The sequence below is a fragment of the Neodiprion fabricii genome, chromosome 7, assembly GCF_021155785.1.
Source record: "Neodiprion fabricii isolate iyNeoFabr1 chromosome 7, iyNeoFabr1.1, whole genome shotgun sequence".
Taxonomy (NCBI): Eukaryota; Metazoa; Arthropoda; class Insecta; order Hymenoptera; family Diprionidae; genus Neodiprion; species Neodiprion fabricii.
Window position 1 is genome coordinate 11,025,604 of NC_060245.1, and position 27,922 is coordinate 11,053,525.

At 41.6% G+C, this 27,922-nt stretch overlaps 3 protein-coding genes across 3 annotated transcripts in view; 1 reads left to right on the forward strand and 2 right to left on the reverse strand.

The window, feature by feature from the left end:
• The window catches only part of LOC124186843 (regulating synaptic membrane exocytosis protein 1), a 1,552,625-nt gene that overhangs the window by 54,504 nt on the left and 1,470,199 nt on the right, over positions 1-27,922 (forward strand). The window lies entirely within an intron of this gene.
• LOC124187020 lies at positions 19,311-20,657 on the reverse strand. The gene has a single exon (XM_046579263.1). It carries the CDS (start codon positions 20,655-20,657, stop codon positions 19,311-19,313), a length of 1,347 nt encoding a protein of 448 aa, XP_046435219.1.
• Positions 23,969-24,910, reverse strand: LOC124187021 (zinc finger BED domain-containing protein RICESLEEPER 2-like). Its single transcript, XM_046579264.1, has one exon. It carries the CDS (start codon positions 24,908-24,910, stop codon positions 23,969-23,971), a length of 942 nt encoding a protein of 313 aa, XP_046435220.1.

Consider the following 27,922-nt stretch of genomic DNA (forward strand, 5'->3'; position numbering starts at 1 on the left):
GAATGGCGAGTAGAAGAGAGGTGATAAACGCACCTGTAAATGTAATTTTAAAGAAAAGATGCAATCATTTTAGTAAAAGGAATCAATATCATTTATTTATAATCTTGTTAAATTAATAAAGTGTCTAAGACAATTATTTATGTCGCCCCGGACCTCATTTTATAATAATTTCATTCTTTTAGCCAGAGTCGATAATTAAAATAAATAGTGTCACACAATTTTTAAACGGCGTGTTGGTCCTACCCAGCCCAATATAAATACTTAAGCAATAGTTATAAAGGTTTACATATCGCTGAACTGACTCATGAAATTTTCCACGCCATGAGGGGAGGCAATCCCAAGCCAGGTTTTACCCTACGGGTTTTTCAAGTGCCATAAAAAATGCATGTCGACTGTTCCAACAATAAATCATGCCTGAAAAGGTTTTGTCCAACGTCTAGCCAAAGAGACAAGGCCTGGACACGTTCGACAAATTTCGGACCTCGGACTTACCCTGGTTGTGGCGGCCATGTGGATGCCAGACGCCTTGCCAGGTACTGCAGGCTGATGGTCCCACGCCGAGAGCCTCACGAATGCGACGTGGGTGTCTCTGGGTTTTTTTTTCCAACCCCTGCCGAACCACTCATGCAGGTACTTGGCACTGTCTCCTACCCTCCTGAGTTCAGTCGATATATTGAATGTTGCTTAACCATAAAACCAGTCGCTGTGGAATCGTCGCTGTCAAAACGTCAAATCGTCGAGTCGTCGAGGCTTCGCACTCCGAGGTGCACTTTAACCCCCGGTGTTAAAGACGCGATTCCTTGAGTATACATTTCTCTCGTACATCACTTGTAGCTAAGTCACTTCGCTTAGTTATGAGTTCACACATCACAATTGTACATTGACAAATGTCCATATCAGTAGGTTTACCTGTGTCTATCAACGAGAAATGCAGAACTTCACATGTGTATCGCCTATATGTCATCGGGATTTAATAAAATACTTTGTGTTTAATCCTGATTTCGTTCACAAACATTGAGAAAGTACAAGCGCAGCAGGAGAACCTGATCTTGCTAACGCATTATTCCAACATGGGGTGCTTTTACAGAAGATGGAGACAATTTCGCAATTTATCTCTTATCCAGTCTCTGCTGGACACGCAGAGCCGCCTACACGGCCTGAGATAATCCAGATCAACTCAAGTTAAGTGACAAGTTTTATTTCAGAAGCTCAACCAAGAGAGGAAGAGTCTGTGTTCATCTAACGTAACTTGTGTTTGTGAAATCTGTCCTTGTACGAGCGTTAATTCATTGTGGCGAAATTTGTTTTTCCGTGAATGAATAATAACCAATAAAAATCCAGCCCGTCACGGAATCATGTAATGATTTGATAAGAATATCAAACCAGAAGAGCAGCTTAGTGAGTTATGTCGGAGAAATTGTGAATTCGAATATTTTAGGTGAATTGAAAAATTAACGACGGAGCCAGGAATCGAACCTGGTATCTAGAAAGTCTCCGGCAAAGCATCTCTAGATACCAGGTTCGATTCCTGGCTCCATCGTTAATTTTTCAATTCACCTAAGATATTCGAATTCACAATTTCTCGTGCATTTTTTCTCGCTTAATATTAGATATTATTCTTTTACATCGTCTCACGGACGACTGGGTCCATTCTAAATGGCTAAACATAGTAGTGTACTGAGGTGCATTCATATACAAACCACATGCACCTTTCTCAAATTGTGCCTCTTGCGACGAAATCTGTAACTTCTTCCAGTTATGTCGCTCAATCTCTATTTAATTAAACATCTTTAAAATTGTAGTTTGCGCATGCGCATTTCTTCGAGCTCCTGGTCATTGATGTATGCCATATATTAGTTTTGTTCCAATTGTACTGCCATTCGTTGGTATGTTACGTCGAGAAGACAGTGACGGGAAAATCTTAGTTATAACTTCACGTAACAGACCAAACTATCAGTTTTTCGATCCAGTACTGCAAGATCTTATATGTTAAACCGTGTGTTAAACAAAAAAATTAAAATAAAATCGAGCGAGATTGAGAAAACAAACAGCGACGAGTGGATGCAAGGCATGCCGCCCCAACTGATAGAACGTGTACAAATTGCCCAAACTGATTTATTGCCATTTAAATCATAGCAATGTACGAATCCACGTACGTTGTGTTTATGAATTTGAAGCAAAAACACAAAACGAAATTGACTTCCGAATCGATCGTTATAGCGTATTTCTGTGAGTTGAGCAAAAAATTACGAGTCATTGACAATGCTGAAAGCAACTATATAAATCACAAAATATATTGACATTGACAGTTATCTTACCTTGAAAGCATTTCTAAAATAACATTCTTCTGGATTCATCAGTAAAAATTGAAATTCGCTTCCATCTGAAGAAATTGAAATATTTTTGACGAACGCTCTAGATAACGAATATCTAGCAACAAATGTGTTACGTCCGGCGTATTGCTCGGGCGTACCTTTTTCGAAGTCACGATATAACTAGGACTCTCAATACGTGAAGTGTTTTTCAAAATTCGCTTTCGACGCTGTAACGAAAGCTACAGCCATAGATAAAATTAAAATATCGTATTGCCTAGACCGGCGAGTTCCACCCCTCCTGGCAAAAGTCACGTAGAGACCAGCAACGATCCATAGCATAATGTTCAACTTTGTTTCTTATAACTGGTACCAAGAACTGAGACAAGAGACTGCTGAATTAGCATTAGCAGCGCTCAGCCTAGAAATATCTCTCTGTTTAAGTCAAAATTATCACTAATAATTAGCATGAACCACTACCTTTGGAACCACCACATTGAAATAGATTATCTGTTAAGATGTGTGGATGAATGCGTGGGAATTATATTAGGATACTTTTCGTCAACATCTGACACGTGTAAGCAACGAGATTGAGAATCGTCGGAACACCGTCGAAGAGCGTGAAGTAACGCTGACCGTGTAGATTTGGGCACCCGAAGGTCGCCCTCGCACTTCGTTGGCTAATTATCGTTGTAACTTATTGCAACTGCAACTCCTTGGACCTTCAGGCCCAAGAAGCCATGTCTGTCGTCTATCAAGTCGCGAAGTACGTGGACGTCAACCCGTATCAGCCCTTATTGAGTAATGGTAGCGTTCAGAAAATCTTAGTTGTGACCGGCCTAAAATATCTTGCTAATCCATCAACTCGAGAATTCATATTATCTTGTGATTTGAAAAGACTTGCTATCTCCTACCTTCCAAATTCTTTCCTGTTCTTTACTATTTCTTATATCTTCGAGAATACACATTTTTATGATATTCCGTTTTCCTCAAATTAAACCAAGTTCGGCCCAGATTTAATCCGGATCTGGTAATATTGAGCATTTACTTTATTGATCAATAACTTCATTACTTTTGTAAAAGAATCATTTAAATAATGATAATCCAAACCATCTCATATCAAAACCGCGAGTGAAACATTCGGACATTTATTGTGAACAGTAACTTTTTGATAATCAACCTATCGAAATCAATCAAGACTGAGGGACCAGGTTCATCGTTTCCAATATCATCCATCCACCGTTAAGAACTCGAGGTGAGGCGCTGCTCCAGAATACTACTGAGGCGTAACCGACACGATCCGACGGCTCTCAATTTCGTCACCACAACAACACGTCTAAAGATAAGTCAATCCGAGTACTAATCTCCAACATCGAACGAATTCTTAATTTCACCTTTCTAATCAAAATTTACTATCATAATATCCATTCAAAAGTAAGACTAGAGTTGGTGGCTAGCTTCACTACCCCCAATTAGATCAAACGTATGGTTTCCAAGATTTAAATACAATTTGAAATAACAGCAACAAAGAATTGGTGTCCAGTTACAGACAATTCCTTTGGGAATTCCGAGAGTTATTCTCCAGTCTTCAGGTCGGCCCCACTTTATAATTATTATAGGCTATAAGCAATTAAAATTCTTGACATAAATTATATACGTTTATGTCTGACCAATCCGCATAAGCGCTTCCTCAGATATTCTTGTGAATTGAGGTTTTCATTTGATCAACCCTATTGATCAGTGAGATTGATCCTCATGATTAGAGCTTGATTATGATTGACAACCTAATAGTTACATGGTGTGTGCTTTTGCTGGCCGGTCGGATGTAACCAACTGCATGTTAATTCAAATTCAAGATAATCTAAAAAGAGAGATACAATATCAAATAATCACGACCGGCTAGTTATAAGAATCGTTCAGGATAGATGTCTTTGGTATCAAATAATAATATCGTTTAGAATAGAATGACACACGATTTGCTCAAACACGCAAACAGTCAAACTTAGTGATTCTGCAGCTTCTTTGCATTTGAATATAAATTCGTCCGTCGCGTCGGGGTGGATTGTTGTGTAAACTCAAACACTTTATAAATCGTTACTTTCGGCTTCTACGTCATTACAGTCATTCATTGTTACAGAATATACTTTATCTTTTACCAGTTGAATCATTTCAAACCATTTATTTTCAACGACGACCTTTTCCCATTTTCATTATTATAAATTAGCCTCGACCATTTAAACAAGCATCACAGATCTGTATAGGACTAGGCAACAACGTACCCACATTACCGGCTTATCGAGAGGTAAGTCTCTCTTAGTTTTAATTTTTATTCATTGTCGTTACGTGGGAGAATCTCTTATTATTTATTAATCATCAACTAGCACCGCCTAGCACACGCCCACCCCCACATAACAAATGCAATTTCAAAATACATTTGGTTTAGAATATTCACGTGTAATTTTTTCACATAACTAAATGTACATACACCGTGTGTCTATGAGGAAAGTGCGCACCTTATGTGTGTGCGTCAAGTCGTTCGAATTTTATTGGCTGACAGTTACCGCCTGATTGAGTAGCCGTGTGCACTTTCCTCATGGACCCACGGTATATTGCAAACTATTCTTATTTTTGGAATCTGTGAGGCTGACCGAAGTAATGAATTAGAGACTTACGTGAATCTTCCAACCACTGAAACCAAAATACATCGCACCTTCGTCATTGTAGCAGAATTTGCTAAAATCGTACAGAAATACGTTGAATTACAACCAAAAAATTCGTCAAACCATTGATTCTTTTTGAATTACAAGGAAGGCAAATATACGACAAAAGTCATCGAGGTACATAAGTTATCATATATGCCGAAGCAAATTGCACTTCATCTCTACAGTTGAAAAGCGCAGAAGCCTACAGAGGGCATTCCTTTTGTCAAACATCTGCTACACTGATCGCCGACAGTGGAGCAAACATCACGACCCTAAAGCGCCACGACGGGTGGAAGTCGAGTACCATATTACTAAACATTACATTGAAGTTTCCATAAAAAATAAATCCAAAATTGGTAACATAACATCGGTGTCCTACAGAATATAGCACCAATGCCCCACCGCCGAAGCGTCGAAAAGTTGAAACTTTTACCTGCGCCCAAACGGGATCAGATGAGAATAATGATGTTAATCATTGTCAATCACATTCAGAAGGAAAAAACATATCACCAAACAAACAAAATGTAGTATTCAATAATTACACTTTTGTTATTAACCAAAATTCGATAGTATGATAAAAGACTGATTCCTTTAAAAATGATCACAATTTATCAGTGTCGATAAATAAAACAATAATAAATTTTTTTCTTCAATGATATTTCAGTTCTATTTTTTTTTTGCCCCTCGACCTCTCCAGAGGCTTTACCCCTGCACGCAACGGCCACGGACAGAGATCTATCAGAAATCGGCTCTCTCAGAATCATATTAGTATAATATTGATAATCGTTCCATGAAAAACTTCGAAAACATTATTTTGTTTTATAAAGTATCGTATGCACCGTGAAGGAGAAAACTTTTGATGCCTCGATGGATGTTTTCAGTACGAGTCATCGTACTCGGCGTTAAAAGTCCCACTTCTCCTCCTTGGTATACAATGTACTATTCCATTGCTCCTAAAGATGGATTTTTTAAATTAAAAACTACATCAATTGTCGCTTTGAATAAATGTGCTCTCAGGACTATACAAACGCATGAATTATTTGGATCAATTAATAATAATTAAATCCAATAACTTGTTCTTCTCGGTGCATCGTTATTAGTGCAACAATTATTTTAGTACTGATTTCGCGAAAGACATTATTTTTACCCGCAGTCTTTGCCGGAATCGAGTAAACGAATCAATCTTTGTCCTTTTGGACTTGCGCTCATGTTCTATGTCGTATTCTTCGAATTCCGCTTCTTAGGTTAGCCTACCAGAATGGCTAACCGGCTTTCTGCGTAAGCTACAACCCTCGCTTATACTGGCACTCTGATCTGCATCTCTATATTTCCTATGTTCGTGGCACACCGTAAATTTCTGGTGAAGAGGAAAGCTCAAATACGCATGCACGGATTTTGCACGAGTAATCGCAGCCCAGTGTGCGATACGAACTGCTATCAACCTAATGACGAAATGGTTCCTAACATTTTGTGTGACCCCCGCCACGCCGGTGATGAGCTATGGGCATCCTGATACACCTTTGTTAACCTTAGTTTGGCAACAACTTGTGGCGTGCGTTGAGCTGGTTTAACTAGTGTAAAATCTGTGCATGTGTTGATGCACTCGGACAACCCGGTTCACCATAAATTCACAGTATAGACAAGTAGTAGGACTACATCCCTTTTTTGTCTAGCAAGCTCTGATTGGCCGACTGTGTTTAACTCTCCGAGCACTCACGCTCGTAGCACAGGGGTTTGGTACCTGAGCTTTGACGTACCTTGTATTCTCCAGTCAACGCTTTTACCAATGTAAGCCTAGGCCTTTACAAGATTTCACTAGGTTCCAATATTGATTGGCAATTTTAATATTCGTTTTAATGAAATCACCATGCTGCAAATCCGTGAATACTCGATACAGAATAATTGTTACTGCTTCAGTATCAATAATTCTGTGTACTAATATTGTTTTTTTCTCAACAGTTCGTAAAGTCGTGAAAGTTTGAAGAAAATTTGGGCTCAACAACTACAAAAACACTAGAACTACACACATTATTCGGATTACGCCAATTCGGTGCTTAGAGCACTTAATCACTAAAGGTACGCTTTTTCGTTGGAAGAGAAAGCATGTAATCCTACTCGTCCTTCTGTCTCACGTACTCAGGGATACATTTTCATTGTCGATACTTCCTTTACGTGTATAATTATGCTTTCAGCTGCAGGTTAATTGTACACAGCCGACTAAGTTTGAGCTAACTGACTAAGTCAACGAGGTCAGACAGAAATACAACAAATTATATAACTCACGAGGAGAGCCCTCCAATTGTAACCCACGGATTTACACGAAACTTCGCAGAATGAAAGAATGATCAAAATAAATAAATACGTGCTTCGATTTATCCGTAAACGCTCGACCGTTTCTGAAAAAAGACTGGTTAAAGTTTCGACGTCGCATGGTGAATCTGCTCGCGCGCATTGTGCTCAAGCGGATCGACGGCTCAGTGACTAGCATTACGACTTCGAGTTTTTGCACCTCATGCTAAAGTCCTGATTTGAATTAATTTTTCATTTCTTCGTCAAAGTACACTTTACGAAATTTGGATTAGTCCAAATCTATGCTTCACGTATTGGATGCGTGTACGAAATTATTTCACATTTCGCACTCCAAAACTTGAAATACTTACTGCTCTTTTGTATCACATTTCCAGGAGATTACATTGGAAAACTAGGGGCTTCCAGCCCTGCGAGCTTTGGACGGATATCCCTCATTACTTGCTTCTGAGGACCTCAATTTTCTGCGACTGGTAAATATACACTGGCATGAGTCCCAATGATCTGCCAATTATCCAAACCAACGTTAATCGGAATCTGACAAAGCAATTGCAGCGATTTATATGTTCCGCTACTTCATTCTGTGGCTTTAACAACGTCGCTAACCGACCTTTTTTAGCGTTGCCTGAATATTTTAGCGCAGGTTATCTATTTTATGATCCATATTCGTTGGATACTGGATAATTTGTACGGTATACAAATAAACATATTTTAAAAACTTTTGCCGCTGTAGTTAATTTAAAATCATCGGCATGAGTCCCACTTTCAATTGTGTACCGCCTGTCGTAATCAGAAGATTGTACAGTAGCCTAATAGGCCAGCTTCTTCGCTTTCGTACTCAGTTACTGTCCCCCACTCCTCGGCACAAGTTCATCCTTGAAGTCCAACTCTCTCAATAGGGTCACGCAGCAAATGCAATAGTTCTGCCATTCTCATTACCAGATAAACAAATTATCTGAAGTTTGTGACCCAGGAATGATAACCATGTAGGGATTCGTCGGTTGGGGTCAATGAATGACATAATGCCTATTCAGCATTTCGCTAGAATTATGCGACGTTTCGGCGGGCCCTGCCTGCCGTCTTCTGGCTTCTGTTTCAACAATCGAAAAACAAAATATATAATCAGAAAAGCATTAACCGTAGTTACTACACTTATGGCGGCTTAGAGCCATGCTTTTGTTGGAGGTTAAGTTTAAATTGCACACGTCTCATTACATTATTTGAACATATTGCTAGAAAAGGGAAGATTACATCTTCAAAATATTTTTTTTGATTTTAACAGGTTAAGTGTGAAGTAAAAAGAGTTATACAGACAAAAAAAATTAATATTAACCCACTTAAAATGACCTTCCTAAACGCTGAAGCTGTTACATGTTCGGCGATCAAAGAAAAAGTGATTTCCTTAATCGATTTACAATATGGTAGACATTCAATTTATTTCGATATCAGTGGTTTTGTTTGCTGATCATTATATTTGCCTCGAGTATTAAGCGGTAACATTTGAAAGGATCACAATGTGTTAGATTAAGTTCAGATGGCGTGAGAGTATAAGCGACTCAAAATTTTGGATGTCAGTTCTTCTGTTGACATTATCATTCTGTGATATGTGAATCATTTCTGTAGGAGTTGCGGGAATTGGGTCGGTGAACGAGAGTTTCAAGATGTAAATAGTGCGAGCCTTCATTTAGTTGCGTCTTGTTTGCTGGTTCGAGACGGACTCACTCCCTCTCTCAATACATCGGCGTAGTAGTATATACAATCAGTCATTCGCCTACATACGCAGGTACCTCACGGATACCTCAATTTCTTTGATTAGTCTTTTGTACCATTTGTTCTCTTTGTCAACTATTTGAGCATTATCAAAATTGAAGGGATGTATGTTCATTGGTAAGTGAGTAAAAAGCTGAATCTAACCTGTCAGGATCTAAAGATTCAACATCGTATTGTATAGTGATTTGCAATCCGTTTTTTTTTTAATGTTGAGATCACTGGCCTCTGTAGCATTTTTCGCAATTGTTGCCATCAATTTTATATACGATATTAGTTTGGTCTAGCGTTGCAGTTGTAGCTTTCAGAGGTGTGAAAAGTTTATTTATTGCGTTGTTGATTTGATATGAGTTATCGATGTTAAATTTGTTTAGGGTTCTTTTAATTTGTTGTGACAGGCCTTGTAGGTATGGAATTGAACCCAGACATTCTGGTTTGTTTTCTGAATTTATTTGAGTGTTGCTGTTGTAGTATTTATGTACTCGTTGCGTTTATATGTTATAGATCATTTTCATTGGATAGCCATTTTTCAAAACAAAAAGAGTACATAAATACTACAACAGTATCACTCAAATAAATTTAGAAACAAGACCAAAATGTCTGGGTACAATTCCATACGTACAAGGCCTATCAAAACAAATTAAAAGAACCCTAAACAAATTTAACATCGATACCTCATATAAAATCAACAACACATTGAGTAAACTTTTGCACACGTCTAAAAGCTCCAACAGCGACGCTAGACCAAACTGATATCGTATATAAAATTGATTGCAACAATTGCGAAAAATGCTACATAGGCCAGATATCTTAACATTAAAAAAAAAACGGATTTCAAATCACTAATACGATGTTAAATCTTTAGATCCTGACAGGTCAGCTTTAGCGTTTCACTCACTTACCTATGAAGATACCTTTAAGTTTGATGATTCTCAATTAGTTGACAAAGAGAACAAATGGTACAAAAGAGTGAACAAAGAAATGATTCACACATCACGGAATGATACTGTCAACAGAAGAACCGACATCCAAAATTTAAGCCGCTCATACTCCAACATCATCTGAACTTGATCTAACACATTGTGATCCTATCAAATGTTACCGCTTAATACTCTAGGCATATATTATGGTCAGGAAACAATACCACTGATATCGAAATCAATTGAATGTCTACCATATTGTAAATCGATTAAAGAAATCACTTCCTCTTCGATCGCTGAACATGTAACAGTTAAAGCGTTTAGGTACGTCATTTTAAGTAGGTTAATATTAATTCTTTTGTGCACATAACTCTTCTGACTTCACGCTTGATTGTTAAAATTAAAAAAAAAAATGTTGAGAATATAAACTTTCCTTCTCTGGTCAATATGTACAATAGGGTGGTCCTGATTTGGGGTGTTGACGAATTTCGACAAGTGCGCCCCCTGGACACGTTCGAAATAAATAAAAATAAATGTGTCCGAAAACGGAGCGCTGTAGTCCAATCAGAAGACGTGCCTTTGAGCTCGTGATGTTTTTACTTATAATACTCTCAACATTACTTTTTTTTACAAACTTATGACGCAAATAAGGCTGCCTTTCAATTGGTGAAATACTGTCAAGCACCAAGCGGCTAAAAACAGGTATTCACGTTGATCAATTTGCCGTTGTGTATGATATCAGGGGGATGGGGGGCGTAAGGGTTGTAATAACGGAGGGACACGGACCAGCCAGCGTGATACCTGACTGAAATGCAACCGAGAATTTCTTTACCAGAAGCTCGTCCGACGCATAGTTTTTGAATTATAAGCGATAGCGTTAGGCCAATCAGAGTGCACCGTTTCATCTGGATTTGCCGCCACGGAAATTGCTGTTTTGTTCGTCTGGGTGAATTATTATTATTCGGTTACAAAGTAAATATCGGCACCTCCCCTCTCTCGCTGTTGTACCCCTTCTCGAGCGCTGACCTCGGTATTGTTGCCGCGGCACACGCTGCCGGCCGCACACTCGTGTGTGTGAAAATAAGCGAATGCCCAGCTACACAATACTACGAAACACACATCTACGAGTGAAAATGAAAATAAATCTCGAAATAAATCAGCGGATTTAAGATTTAATGTTATAAAACACTTCCAATCATCGATGTATGCATAAAACTAGAGACTATAGATGATTGATATGCCGTTGGGGTTCATAATTAGTCATTCAATCAATCTGAATTATGCTTTCCGAACATTTTTTGTGTCTTTGCAACATAACTTTTCCACTAGTTTGAAATTCATCATTGACATCCGATTTTCCAATAATGCGAGGGAACAACAATTCGCTGAATTGACGTGTCAATAGGTTTGTAAATCAATTACAATTCACCTGAGTTAACACAAAATAACTTAATAAATGAGAATTCACTGAATCACTAAAAATGATGACTGAAATCATGAGAATTATTTGAGATATAACTGAATTAGGAAGAGTTGTAATAAGTCAAGTTACGTCGAATTACTTTAGATTCGTGCCAAAATTTTATGTTTAGAGAGAAAAATAATCAAATTTAAATAAAAAAAGTAATTTTAAATCAAGAAGAAGAAAATTCCCAAATATCTGAATTCAAATGAAGCAATTTCAATTTAATAAATCTATCTGAATTTGAGGGGAAAATAATAATCATTATTTGGAATAGAAAACTAAAATCGAATTACATGAATAAATTCAATTAATTCAACTCAAAAAAATATGGTGTCATTCAAATTCCTAGTTATTTCCTCGTCGATTCAATGTGGGTCTGGAGTGGCAAGTAACGTTGGAATTGTTGAGATCAATGCTAGTGATGGCCACTTATCTGAGAATAATCGATGTATCGATTAATCGATTTCAACAAAGTATTTTATTCAATTAATTAATTATTATTTTTCCTCAAATTCAGATAGATTTATTAAATTGAAATTGCTTCATTTTAATTCAGTTATTTGAGAATTTTCTTCTTCTTGATTTAAAAATACTTTTTTATTTGAATTTGATTATTTTTCTTTCAAAACATAAAATTTTGGCACGAATCTAAAGTAATTCAGCGTAACTTGACTTATTACAACTCTTCCTAATTCAGTTATATTTCAAATAATTTTCATGATTTCAGCTATCATTTTTAGTGATTCAGTGAATTCTCATTTATTAAGTTATTTTGTGATAACTCAGGTGAATTGTAATTGATTTACAAACCTATTGACACGTCAATTCAGCGAGTTGTTGTTCCCTCGCATTATTGGAAAATCGGATGTCAATGATGAATTTCAAACAAGTGGAAAAGTTATGTTGCAAAGACACAAAAAATGTTCGGAAAGCATAATTCAGATTGATTGAATGACTAATTATGAACCCCAACGGCATATCAATCATCTAAAGTCTCTAGTTTTATGCATACATCGATGATTGGAAGTGTTTTATAACATTAAATCTTAAATACGCTGATTTATTTCGAGATTTATTTTTATTTTCACTCGTAGATGTGTGTTTCGTAGTATTGTGTAGCTGGGCATTCGCTTATTTTCACACACACGAGTGTGCGTCCGTGGGTGTGCGGCCGGCAGCGTGTGCCGCGGCAACGATACCGAGGTCAGCGCTCGAGAAGGGGTACAACAACGAGAGAGGGGAGGTGCCGATATTTACTTTGTAACCGAATAATAATAATTCACCCAGACGAACAAAACAGCAATTTCCGTGGCGGCAAATCCAGATGAAATGGTACACTCTGATTGGCCTAACGCTATCGCTTATAACTCAAAAACTATGCGTCGGACGAGCTACCGGTAAAAAAAATCTCGGTTGCATTTCAGTCAGGTATCACGCTGGCAGGTCCGTGTCCCTCAATTTAGGGACACCCTGTATATTTTTCCTTATTTATGGGTAGCAGTGTAATTTTACCGGGAAAAGTTGACGCGAGGGATTTTATTAAAAAGTAAGAATCGTAACCGGACAAATTGTGGAAAACTATTGGAATTGTGTGCGACTCTCTAAAGTTCAAATTACACCGATTATGAGCAGGACCACGATATTTACCCGTGAAGTGACAGTGATCGTAACACTTTTTCTCCTCAGGCGTAAACGGTTTTTCACAAATATAACAATTCTTTGCGCGCATGTGACGATCGCGTTGTACTTGGGTAAGAGACTTCATCGGAATTATGTTTTTGATGCGTGGCTCTACTTGAATTGATAAATCTTTGAGCTGTTTCATAAACCAATCTATGCAATCGACACCGCGTTTACCGTGGAACTCCGATAAAGTCTCATCGTACGCGCAATGTACATAGTACGCTACACTGTGCGGGATATGCTTTTGAATTTCACAAGTCTTACGAGTTTCAAATTCATTCACAGGTTCAGGGATTAATATACATTCGAGATCGGCGTATACGACAAACGGAACGGTGCCTTTGTTTTGAAAATTGGAAAATACTAAATTTCTACACTTGGGAAACTCCATGCGTACTTTATTTAGCATAATACAATCTTGTCGATGATTGTCGTAGGCGTGTTTCACGCTAAAGTGGCACAAACAATTGTCACATAACAACAGCTGGCCATTATGATCAGACAATTGTTTGCTCACCAATCGCGAAAGATCTTTCATCCAAACAAAGTGGAATCTCGGTGCAAACTCACCAGTCATATCGTCTTCCGGATTACTCTTAACCATTAGAAGATGAATCGTGTCAATTTTTACGCTATGCAAATTTTTACTCAAATAAATTGGCACGATGACGCTTTTATTTGATTTTGCATGATGCGAAAAAGTTTGAGATTCTATACCATATACATTGATACGCAAATTATTCAATCTCTCAAGCTTTTTCACATCATGTAGTGTAGCAGGGAATTTGATACCTGTAAAGTCCAACTCGGAAATATATCGATGATAACGGCTAGCCTATCGGTGTTGATCTTGACCGGGTGGAGGGCTGCTATGACGGACCAGAGAAGGCATCTTTCGTCCTCGTTCCTCACGTTCACCACAGCCTTCTTCTATTGAATGTCTTGGGGCAGCTCGACGAATGTTGAAGCCCCCGCGGCGAGAGGCTGGTAGCGATTAATATTTACAGCGAGGAAGGATCTCAATCATACTCCAGCCGGAATCGCGTTGCTCGAAATCTTCCACCTTTGACTGCAGATCACCCCGTGCACGTATAAACCAACCATTTATATCGCTTGATGGGAGGAGAATCGCCACGTTGGAGGTGTTGAAACTCTTAACTTCGGTGGAGATCTCTTCGTGCTTGGCATTTTCAAATTTGCACGATAATATGAGGTCAACCTTCACATTTCCCTCCTCGCGCAGTATCAGCTCCAACTTCTCGGTGACGACGCGCTGCACATCGTCCAGAAAGGCGTCCAAATTTTTATGATGGAGATTTGTGACAACCCCCGTTCTGATTCGGCTGGCAAAAGCGCTATCCACGTCGTCCCATTGTACACCCGCAGGAGTACCGATATTTCCACCCGTCACCACTGTGCGCTGCTGCAACTGCTTGATCTTCGTCACCCAAGATTGCAGGAGTGCGATCGTATGTTGGATCCGTATTTTCGCACCAACGGTTGTTCCTCGTTGCATGGAAATATCGCGCAGAACTTGAATATTTGCAATTCCAATATCAGTCCAATGATTGATGACAGCGTCATTCTCTTCTCCGGGTGGTTGCTCTCTCAGCAAATTGTACGTCCCCTCCATCTGCTCCGCAAGTCCTTTATACGCTTCGACTGACATGACTTTGAAGTTGATATAAGCTGAACTTTTTGTATAACTTTTTTGACTTGCACGTATCGTGTGAGAGAGATGAGTCTGCATCGGATGCGTTGAGCTTATGTATAGGCCGATAGATCGCGAGAATTTGGGAACGGTGCGCACTGCGTTCTGCGCATCTTAGAGGGAAAAATTACGTCAGAGACGACTGGGCCCACCCTTTACCCATCCCGCGATCCCTAAATTTTTGGGTTTTATTGCCCTCCCGACTCTGCAGAGATGATGAAATTCATGTAAAAAATGACGTTAGAGGCGACGGGGTCCGCAGTCCCCCTTCCACCATCCCTAAATTTTTGGGTTTTATGAGTCGTTAAGCAGCGTGGGCCATGTGGTGGGAAAAATCGGTCAACGAAAAGCGGGTGGCGAACAGTGTTTGGTGTGAGAAAAATCTTATCTTGCCCGCTCTTCACCGGATGGTATGTGCACATGTAGTTTTTGGGTTTTACGAGTCTTCATAGCGAGCAAGTCCGAGCCTGCACATCCCCAACCATATGAGCGTGGAGTATGCAACGGATGAATATTGATATATACAATAATCAATACGCCATTCTCTATGATATGTATGTTCGGTTTCAAATGAGCTACTATGACAAAGAAGCTGAGCCTTTGCTATCAAGGCGTGAATTTATAAACCAAGCTCCCCTTATCGTCATCGATTGCTCCAAGCAGAACGAAACATTGAAAACTGGACCTGTGGACATTCGATTGGAATTTGACTCTAGCACTACGTTCCCACCACACACTTCTGCATACTGCATGATCTTGCATGATCGCATTGTTGAATATAATCCGATCAGTGGTACTGTTAAAAAATTGGTATAAGTCAATTTTGGAATAACAATATGTTCAATTAATATGGATATTGAAAATACTATGTATAATTTTACTCGTTAAAATTTAGAATAAGATAATTGAGAATTCAATAAGAAAACTAAATGTAATTGATGTTAAAAAAAAAAATTGTTAAAAGCATTCAAAACGCCATTTTAAACCTTCCTTCAGGGGTCATTTCCTGGAATTTTTTCAATAGATCTAGCGGGTTCTTACCCTATCAGATTTATGTGCGGCTTTCCGGCGCCAAACAAGTCTCGACAGGAATTATTGTGTGTGTGTGTGGGTGTGTGTATGTATGTGTGTGTGTGTGTGTGTGTGTGTGTGTGTGTGTGTGTGTGTGTGTGTGTGTGTGTGTGTTTTTTAAGGGGGGGAATGCTTTCACGCATTCCAGGCATAGATGTTTTCTCAGATGTTTTGCATAGGTGGACTGCATATATTATTCGCCTGGATATGTGAGACTCAACTAGCGCCATACAAAAAAACTTGACACTAGCTACTACTCACTAAACCCTAAACCCCTATTTCTTCTCTCCTCTGATCTTCTGCGGTACGACTGTGAAGTATTACTTCGCAGGGGGAGGTTTAGCTGCTGCTCTTCCTTCTGGTAGCTAAGGTGTTATTTCTTCCTTCCTTCCTTCTAGATCTTGTTTTCTATTCTTCTTCCTTCAATGGAACGCAACTCTGTAAGCACTTCGGTAGCAAACGTGCATGTGGCGTTCCAGGCAGCTTCGGTTGACAGCATTTCTTCTACTATTGACTCTGGTGTGATTCTCTTGTTCAGGATCTTCTCTAACTCATCACGCTGAGGGATAAAACGAGGGCACTCAAGAAAAACGTGCTCTGCATTTTCAGCAACTCTTGGGCAGGCCGGGCACTCTGGAGAATCATCATGCTCAAAGCGATGGAGATATGCCCGGAAACAGCCGTGTCCTGACAGCATCTGTGTCAAATAGTAGTTGACCTTGCCGTGATTCTGGCCCAGCCAAACGTCAATCCTTGGTATAAGTCGATATGTCCATCTTCCCTTTTCTGCAGCATCCCATAGTTGTTGCCATCTTGCAATACTATATCGTCGCTCTTCAGTTCTCAGATCTTCAGCGCTCAGTGTAGATGACCTCTTTCGGTGGTATAGGTTTCGTCTTTCCTCAGCTAGAACTCTAAGAGGCAGAGTTCCAGAAATGACGCACACTGCTTCCTCGGATATTGTGCGAAAGGCGCTTGCAACTCTTAGTGCACTTAATCGGTAAACCGGTCCGGCTTTTCTCCATGATTCTTGGGTCTCCAGCGCGTCTGCCCAAACGGATATTCTATATGTGAGCACTGATGTGACTACTGAAGACAACAATTGTCTCCTGCTCTGCTTCGGGCCTCCAACATTCGGCATCAGTCTTGATAGACTGGTTACCACCGCTGATGCTTTAGCACTTACGTGTTCGACCTGTTGCTTAAAGTTCAGTCGGGCATCAAGCATCACTCCCAGATATCGGATAAATGGTTGCGATGTGATCTCATGCTCGCCGACATTCAGCTTGATGTTTTCGACAATCTTTCTGCTGGTGATGAGCACCGCTTCAGTTTTGTGCTTGGCTAGCTCCAAGTTCATCATATCCATCCAACGGTTGATCCGGCTAAATGTGATATCAAAGGCCAGATTTATTTCTTCCAGATGTTTCGCGACAATCACCACGGCTACATCATCGGCATATGCTACCAGTTTGACTTCTTTTGGCACTGCTATTTTCAGGAGACCATCGTACATGACGTTCCATAGTAGCGGGCCTAGGACTGAGCCTTGTGGCACACCACCGGTAATATTATACTCCTTAGGACCACTCTGTGTGTCATATCTAAGGACCCTGCTCGTGAAGTAGCTTGCTACCATCCTACACAGGTATCCTGGAACTTGTTTCTCTTCGAGGGCCCGCATGATGCAGTCCCAATTGGCGGAGTTGAAAGCATTCTTGATGTCCAATGCTGCTACCAAACAGTACTTTTTTGTACCACGTCTCCATCTCTTTCCGGCTATCGCTTCCTTGGCTGTATTGACAACCAGGTCGATAGCATCCAGGGTTGATCGTCCTTTCCGGAAACCATACTGATTTTCTGATAGGAGTGGATCGACTACAGCGTCTATTCTCTGGTGGATGATTCGTTCTAATATCTTACCCGCCGTGTCTAGCATGCAGAGTGGGCGGTAAGATGATGGCTCGTCTGGTGGCTTTTTTCCTTTGGGAAGCAGTACTAGTCTCTGTTGCTTCCATCTTCGAGGAAAGATCCCTTCTTTGAGACATGAGTCGTAGGTCTCTAAGAATAATTTTGGCGCTGCTTTAATAGATGTTTTTAGTGCAATATTTGGGATCCCATCCAATCCCGGCGCCTTATTATTCCCTACGCGATTGCATGCCTCCATCAGTTCTTCTTCTGTGACAGGTGGAATGTCTTCAGAATTAATCTGCAGTGATGAATATATAAACTCACGTTGCCGCGGAAACAGCGTTGAGACGATCCTCTCTAGGAGCTGTGGACACGTAGGTGACGGTATTGGCTGGTATTTCAGGTGGGTCATGACCACCTTATACGGTCTGCCCCATGGGTCCCTTTCTACTTCTTCGACAAGTTCCTTCCAGCAGCGTTTTTTGCTATCTTTGATGGCCTTGTTCAGTTCTCGGCGGGCCTTTTTGTACTCCGCGACCAGCTCCACCGAGTTAGGTCTTCGATAGCCACGTTGCGATGTTCTTCTTTTCTTGAGACAAGCTGTTCTGAGGGCGCTAATCTGATCATTCCACCAATGCACCGAAGGCCTTTGATTTATACCACGCTTACGAGGCATGCAGGTGTCACACGCCTGGGTGATTTTCGTCATTAGGTTCTTCGTCTTCTCCTCAGCATCTCCTGTGATGGTCGAGTCCTTGTCTAATGCTACTACCAAAGCTTCCGAGTCAAAGTCTTTTACTTTCCATCCAACTGCATTAGTTTGTTTAGTTGCTCTTCGAGGGTTCCGACCAGCCGATATTTCCCAAAGTATTGCATTGTGGTCGCTGGCGGTGTAGGTGTTCATAACTGTCCAAGAATAGCTTCCTCTCAATAGACTGCTGCTGACGAATGTGAGGTCTATTATCGAACTAGCCTCTCCCTTGGTGTATGTTGGTGTTTCGCCAATGTTAAGAAGAACTACGTCCAGCGTGGCCATTGCTTCAAGTAATGCTTTACCTCGCGCATTGGTCTGCTTGCTGCCCCAGTCTACCGCCCAGGAGTTGAAGTCTCCGGCTATTGCTACTGGGTAGTACTGCTTTGCATCCTCAGTAAGTCGATCCAGGAATTCTGTGAAATCAGCAATAGAGAGGCTAGGTGGTGCATAGCAGCTATAAAAGCGGATACCGTTAACAGATGCTGCTACAAAGCCGTTGCTATTATTGCTCACTACGCTCTGGAAAGGAAATTTGCCACAGGACCAGATGACAGCTTTGGTGGTGCTGTCAGATTCCCAAGGTTGGTTATTCAGGTGTCTGTACGGCTCTGCTATTAGTACTAAGTCTAGTTGTAGTTGACGCACGGTCTGCATAAGCAGGTCATGCGCAGTCTCACAATGATTGAGGTTGAGCTGTAATATCTTCATTATTTCTTGCTTGTCTTCTTCTGAAGCGCCTCTTGGAATACCGGGCATCTATATGTGCCGGCATGGTGAGCAGCAACTTCTTCGCTATTCTTCTCAGCGCATAATACACATTTGGCTGGATTTTTACAGTCCGCAATTTTGTGTCCTTCTTCTCCGCATCTTATGCAGTGCTTAGACCGGTCAACTTTGCCCTTACACTGGGATCCAATGTGCCCGAAGTGCCAACATTTATAACATTGAACCGGTCTCATCGTCGCTCTTATTCGGCAGTTAACCCAACCGATTCGGATCTTGCCGTTTCCATCCAGTAGTTTTCGTGCTGCTGTCGCTGGTAGCGTCACTGTAGCCATCTGCGTACCTCTAAAGGCATTACGGATCTTTATTGCCTCTAGTGGTATCTCGCCAGCTTCCGGTTTCAGGGCGGCCTGGATATCTTCCTTCGTCGTGGTGTCATCGATGTCTCGAATCTCGATTGTCTCCTGTGGCCCTTTGCAGACTACTTTGGCGTCTTCTTGGAGGATGCCCGCAATGGCCTTCTGTAAGGCTTGGCCTTTGTCGGTGCTCTTCCTCGAGAGCGTAATCAACATGTCTCCGGCGTTGGTCTTGTGTACTTTGTCGACCGTATCACGGACCTGGTCTTCAGGAACGTCCTGTTTAATACGCCGCAATATCTCGGCATACTTCGCCTTGTCTGCTGGGCGGATGATCAGCGCGTCAGGCCTGATCCATTTGTGCGGTTTTTTCCGCTTAGGCTCCGGCCTGGTCTTCTTTAGAGACTCTTTTAGGAGCTGCTCTTTGGCTAGCCTCCTTTTCTCTTTCTTCGTTTGGACATCTGTCCAAACATTCGCGTTTTTTTTCTCAGCATTCTGCTTCGTCAGGTTTTTGAGAGGACTTGGTTTCAAGTCCTTCTTCTTTGTCATTCTGTTATCTGTTAAGCCCGGGGAGTTTCGGTTTTTTCTCTTGATAGACTTGATGACACTTCCACTTGTTTCTTCAGCAACAGATTCACCGTCACCATCGCATCCGGTGTCCATTGATTCTCCTTCAATCTCCACAGCAGGTGGACTGTTTTTCTCCGGAGTAAGACGAGGAGTGAGTCGTCGAGACGACTGCCACTCTTCGTCCAGTGTTTTAAATCTGCGAAGGGCGGTGACTACACTGGTCGTCTTGCTCTTTATCTCCTTGTGGATGTTGACCTTTGATTTGACAAACTCATGCAATTCGCTGGTCAGCGTTTCGAGGCGTTCCAGTGCTTGCGTCCTCTTCATCTCAGCGCCTGCTTCGATCGCTGCTTGTTGGGCGTGTAACCCGTTCTCACTCATGTTTGTTTCCTTTATATTACTCATATCCTTTTAATATTACCAGCGCATCGTACGGAGAGGAGCGGGTTGTCATAACTAGGAACGGGTATACCCTCGGAGATAGTAGTACTCCTACCCCAGTTCCCTGAGGCCTAGTCGACACTTAGCCAGGCCCGGAATACACGGACGGACTAGACTCGTTCGAGGCGGTGAAGATTCCGATCTCTATCACTCACTGCGTACTTCCTGATCAAGGCCCGAAGTGGCTGGCTCCTGAACTACTGCTATAACTTACACCTCGGCAGAGCAAGCTCACATCAGCCTTAGCCGGTATCGTCGGAAACTACGATACAGGTTCCGGACACTCCCGGTGGGTCACAGCAGAGAACGATCTTCTTGTTGCAGCGTCAGATGGGATGACCTGCCCTCTTGAGGTCAGGTGGTATGACCAACCCTTTTTAAGGGGAGTTTGTTTCACGGGGGTGTATTTTATTTAGCCCCTACCCTCTGTACCCTGTTAACTAAGAGGCTCAGTCTCCTAGTATCATCCAAGGACAGCGAGCGTTCTCCAATTCCCATGGAGACGCGCCTGGTAGCAGTTTCTCTTCTGCCGCAGGTGTGTGTGTGTGTGTGTGTGTGTGTGTGTGTGTGTGTGTGTGTGTGTGTGTGTGTGTGTGTGCGCGTGTGTGTGTGTCAAATCCTATGGAAATAGCTACCGAAAATGACCGGGGGGGGGGGGGGGGGGTGCGTGAGAGAGGGTGCGCCGTGAGTCGAGGGGGGAGGGGGGGGCTAGGGGGGAGCTAGGGGGGAGCGCCGCCATCTCTGAGTTAGAACTCTCATATATACACTACTTAGGACTACCCTAATGTACAAATAATGTTGTTGAGAAAGTATCAGTGTTTCAATGCATATAAACCCTGTGTGTAAATCGTGCGTGCGCACACTCCATGTGAACTCTACGCGCATACGCGCTACCTCCGGGTAACGGGATTCCCTCTTAAAAGAAAGAACCCGTGATTAATATGTGAAAGCTGCTTTATCCAATAAAATAGAAAATAAGGGCAATTCCAACCTTCAGTATGTTCCATTATTAAATGAAGTATAAAATAACAAATAGAAACCCATAGTTTATCAAATTTAATGAATGTGGGAATATTCCAAATTTTAAATATCCCGCGGTCGCAAAAAGAGGCCGTCAGAGAGTGACACCAGAACAGAAACAGGTCCGAAGATAAGAAGAGTGTAAAAACGATCGGAAAACCTGTAACCGAAAACTTTACCTTGAACTTTAGTGAATTCATTTTTCCATAGCAACTGTTATTCCCAACTGAAACCCACATTTATGGGGGCTCGTCCGGGATAGTCGAGCAGTTGAGCGTGAACTAGGCAAAAGTGAGGTTAACAACACACGCCCTAATTAACGAACCCGACTACCCAACGATACAGCGATAAGATGAGTGAGAAAAACGGCACGCAGTCGCTAAACTCAGCATCAAACGCAACGAGAGACGACATACGAGATTAACTGAGGTCACGAGGCCTAAAGACGTCAGGTACGAAAGAAGAACTGGTGAACAGACTAGAACGGGCAATAGCTCTTGATGTTGATAAAGACGGCGACGAAGTAAACGACGATGAAGCGAACGACGATGAAACAGACGACGACGAAGCAGCCGGCCACGGCCACAACCATCACGAAGAACCGCGAAGACGTAAGCCAATACTGAGATTTAAAGATGTAGACGAATCAATGCTACCCTTTAGCGGCAACCAAGGAATAACTGTCAAAAGATGGATGAAAGACTTCGAGGAGATGGCAGATCTATGTGAGTAGACTGATATCCAGAAAGTAATATACGCGAAGAGATTACTAAAGGGCTCAGCTAAACTGTTGGTCAACTACGAGCGATGTACAAACTCATGGAAACAGTTAAAGAAGGCCCTAATAGCTGAATTTGCTCCAAGAGTTAGCAGTCACCAAGTACACAAAGAATTATGACAAAGGACAAAAGCAACTGATGAAACCTACCAAGAATATGTCTACAACATGTTGGAAACTGCGTCACGAGCTTATCTGGAAACCGAGTCCGTTATTTGATATATCGTTGACGTAATACGAGATGATGAGGCGAATAAGGTAATCCTATACGGTGCCAGAAACATCAAGGAGCTACGCAAGAAGCTTCTGGTGTAAGGAAAGATGAAGGAGAACTCTAAAGCTGATAATAAAACGAAACCCACTCAAGTAAAACGAAAGACAACCACGAATTCGAATACGATTGCAGAAATCAGACGCTGTTTCAACTGCGGAACGTGGGACCTGACTGCCCAAACAAAAGTAGACGTACCAAATGCTTTAATTGTAACGAGTATGGCCATGTATCAGCAAAATGTACGAACCCCAAAGCTACCAGCCAGCCAACCAAGAGCTGTGACGCCGCCGAGGCCTATCCGTCGAGAAAACCAGTCAAGGAAGTACGCTAGGGAAACCATATGATGGATGCTCTCATCTATTTAGGAAGTGATCTGACGCTGATGCAATCTGACAAAGATGTACGGATGGGAGCACCAAGACTGCAGAATGAAAGCATACGATTCCGAGGCGTGGGACTAGATAATAGCTCTACGCTGGGGAGCTTCGACGCAGAGATTTTAGTAGATAATCAAGCCTACCAAGTTGTGATACACGTAGTACCTGCTAAATATTTAAATTATAAACTCCTTCTAGGCGCAGATTTCATGAGAAAAGCAGATGTGACCTTCAAGGGCAGTACAGTCACCAGAGTTTCCAAAACAGAATCAGAAGCGCAGAACGATCGGCAGCTGCCAGAAGTACTGTGGATCAGCATTAGTGACGAATTCAATCATGTTGACATATCACATGTGGAAAACCAGGATTTGCGAAACAAAATACAGGCACTTATCAACGAATACCAGCCCTCAAAAGGTAGTCCACGGATATTAAGATGAACATTATTTGAAAGACGACATTCCTGCCTATCAACAACCGAGAAGATTATCCTGGAATGTAAAGAAGGAAGTTGATAGGCAAATTCAGGAGTGGTTGGACGAGGGCATAATCCGTCCGAGCAATTCGGAGTTAGTGATGCCGTCGAGCGAGACGAGACGAGAATTTCGGATTTCTCGTCTCGAAACAATTTCGAGAAATATTTCTCGTCTCGAATTTCGATAAATATTTCTCGTCCCGAATTTCGAGAAAAATTTCTCGTCTCGAAAAAATTTCTCGTCTCGAATTTCGAGACTTTCGAAATTCTTTTAATCTCGGCGCCCTTGGGCTTGGGTATGGACTGGGCTGGAATAATTTAAATACAAATAAAACGCTTTCAAATGCACTTTTATTGTTCGGACGGGTTAAGATTTTTTTGAATCGCTGATTTGAGGCTGCACGTCAGCCATCCGTTTAAACACAGCAGACTTCTCGCTGATTCATTAGACATATTATTTCGGTGTTTCCTTAGGATCAAACCGGCCTTCGAAAACAAACGTTCAGCCGGGACGCTTGTCGCCGGGATGCTTAAGAAATCTCGCGCCATTTTTGCCAAATTCGGAAATGAATTCGAATTGTTTCGCCACCGCTCCAAAATATTTTCGTTCCGACTCGCCCGTTTGAGTTTGCAATAGCACTCGAATTCTCGCTGTGGTTCACTACAGTCTTCGTGAAAAATCGGCGTGGAGGCCTCATAAAGTTCATATAAATCGAAGGATCCCTGGCTTCCTTGATCCGATAAACTTTTACCCTGAGATGCTATCATCTCGACGGTGGAATTTGCCCAATATTGTTCGCGAAAAATTTTTTGAAACTTAGCCATTGATGCCTTTTCTATGTCACGACCCCAAGATGTGAGTTGAAACGTTCCAACTTTGTGCCGAGGATCGAGGATGAGAACAACTCCATATATCCAATTCGTTTTCTTGTAGTGTTTGAGCATCTTATCTCTTCTAGCTTGGAAAGCTTCGATAAATTCCTCGTCGACGCAACTTCGCGATGGCTTCACATCAAGTTGGTGAGTTACCGTCTCGATTTTGTCAAGAAGCATATTGAACCCCACAATTCCCAACGGCAACGTAATGTACGTTTGACCACCGAGAACCGTCGACAGATGATCGAATGGTTTTAAATACGCGCACACAGCCTCGATGATTTCCCATTCTTCTGGGTTGATTATCATCTCGCGAAGTTCTCCATAGTTGTGCATCAGTGCGTTAAGAGCTGACTTGACACTCAGTGCTGTTCGCAACATTACGTGAGTCGAATTCCATCGAGTTGACACGTCCATCGTTATCGCTATTTTTTTTCGTTGGCGGCGTCACAATATGCGTGCAATTTACTCATCCACTGCTCGGACCTTTTCAGTCTTGCAAGAAGTTTTCTCAATTTATTAATGACATTCGTTTCTTTCGATTGTTCCCATACAGATGATACGGTCTCTTCGTCAGAGCTGCCAATATCGGTAGACAACTCGAAATCTGGGTGTTTCGGATTCAGAGCGTTCTATGTATCTTGTACTTCCAAATTCAAAATGTGAGCGAAAAAACGGAAGTGTGAATCACTCGCGTCGAATTCGATGCCTTCCCGACATAAGAGATCGGAGAGTTCGGCTATGAACGATGTATTTGCAGCCGCATTGTCGAGAGTGATGCCTTGAATTTTTGATTTAATCTTGAACTCCTCTAACACATCGAGTACGAGATTAGCCATATCCCTGCCCGTGTGAGCTCCATTCGATGGAATAAAATCCAGCGGTAGAGATTGCAATTTCCAGTCATTATCGATGTAATGCATCGTTATGCCGTAATACGATCGATTAGCAATCGATGTCCATCCATCGACTGTCAAAGAAAATTTTGAATCAACTTTCTTCACTGCTTTAAAAACAGCTCCTCTCATGATCACGAAGTGATTGATGACTTTTTCTTGTAAACTCGTCCGTTTCGGATATGCAAAGTTTCCATTAAGGAAAGTGAAAAAGTCTTGAGTGGCATCGTCATCGAAAAACGAAAACGGTAAATACTTAATTGCCATCCATTCGACAATTCTTTGCTCGAATATCCTTGTATCTTTTTGCCGAGTAGCAGATGGTGTGCTGGGATCGACAAAGTTTTTCAGTGATGAATCGCCATCATATGCATTTCGCAAATGTCTTTGAAGCCCACTAGTATTCGAATCCTTCATTTTAATTCGACGATCAATTCCGGACTTGAGACACAGTAAGCACTTTCCATATTTTTCTTTATCGACCGAGCACACTTCAAAAAATACAGAGTATTTTTGCTGTGTTTTGGACGTTGACTGTACAATACAATTATCTTTATTCGATGAAGTAGACGGTAAATTTTGAGTCACTATGATTTCCAGCTGCCCGACGTCGCCAGAATTTTTTTCAAGTTCACCGGTCGTCAAATCATCTTCTTCACTTTCATTGGATCTGATTGAAGCGTGTTGGCGTTTGTTTTTCTTTTTGCCATGTCTAGAAATCTCCACTACGTTGGAACGCTTCATTTTCCACGAGAGTCCACCACTTTATAGTCAGATCTATAATGATAATCGTTAATTTTAAAAACCTGTTAGCAATAATTTAAAAAAAAACACACACACACACACCCGGACATATTTTTAGACATGATTTTTCGACGTTTTAGGACATTTTGAACATACTGGCGTTGGCAACTGGAAAAAACTATTTTCACTGTCACATAGCTTCCCCTATAAGGAAGCAAAAAGTGTTAAAATAAAATCCGAGTATCCAAAAAAATATTATACAGTAACAAAAATGGGTATTCATAATGATTTATGAAAAAAAAAATCATTTTCAAAAATCGAAAAAATAGTAATTATGGAAATCCCACGATCAGACGGTCCAGCAACCGTTTCAAAATGGACTTGAAAGATCAAAGAAAACAACAATAAACAATTTAACAGCGATAATTTAATACGTGATGACAAAGAGGGAACACTGGGTGAGCGAGCCTCGCGGCCGAGCGAACCACGCGGACGTTCGAATCGGGTTTTAACCGGCGAAACCCGATTGATCGAACGAAACAAAGTTCTCGCTCACCAGCATCGCAAAACACACAAAAACCGGGGCAATTTCGATATGGAAAGAGACACAGGGCTGTTAATCGACGACAGGGCTCAACAAAAACACTAAGAAAGGAGTTGAAACTATGATCCAATGGCTCGATAACTTATCGGCTCCAAAACAAGGGGGTTCTCAATTCTCAAAAAAACGAGCTCAATGACTTCGAAGGGATTTTTGGGGAAACGACTCGCGGCTCAACACTCGTCACGTCGAATTGACCGACGAAGAACTCTTTCTCGAATGATTAATTCGAGAAGAGACAGAAAACGGGGATTTCTTGATCAGTGGGACGAAAAGGGAATAATTGGCTTGGTAATGGCGTCGCACGCCCGGTGAAAAACGAAGGACTCACTTGATCGCTTTTTCAGTGTTCAACAACACGAAAAGAAGGTGCCAACAAGGTCCAGAAACATCCAAGAGTCGTTCTTCACGGAGCCGGTTCGACGTAAAAATTTTGATTGCGAAAATCGTCAGAAATATCCTCGAAAACGATGAAAATTTGAGGGACGCCGTGCGTGCCTCGCAAGTCCGCCGGGGAAGCGAAGCGCTACGGGGTCCTCACGAGCTCCTTGTCGCTAGCTCGCGGCTTCGCGGAGCCTCGCGAAGTCCTGCAACCTGATTAATTGAGAACGCTCGCGGGCCTCGCGAGGCAAGGCCTCGCCTAGTTACTATTTATTTTTCTCATTCGGTGCCCCAAAAATCAAACGTAGACTGAGAGATTCCAGGAATCTCGAAATTGACAAGAAATCTCGAGAAATCTCGAGAAACCCGAGAAATCTCGAGAAATCCGAGAAATCTCGAAAAATCCGAGAAATCTCGAGAAATTCGAGAAATCTCGAGATGTCGAGAATCTCGATCGAGAATCTCGTCAGTCGAGAAAAATTTCTCGTCTCGTCTCGAGACTTCGAGACGAGAGTTTTTCGAGACGAAACAAGAAATTTCTGGATCTCGTCTCGTCTCGCCGAGAAATGTGTCGTCTCGACGGCATCACTAATTCGGAGTATGCTAGCCCAGTCGTTCTCGTCAAGAAGAAGAATAGCGCTACGAGAATATGCATTAACTTTCGAAAGCTAAACCAGAAGATCGTCAAAGACCGATACCCGCTATCCCTTGTGGAAGATCAACTAGACCAGCTGCAAGGAGCCAAGGTGTATAGTGCACTAGACCTAAGAAATGGGTTCTTTCACGTGCCAATACACCAAGATGCAC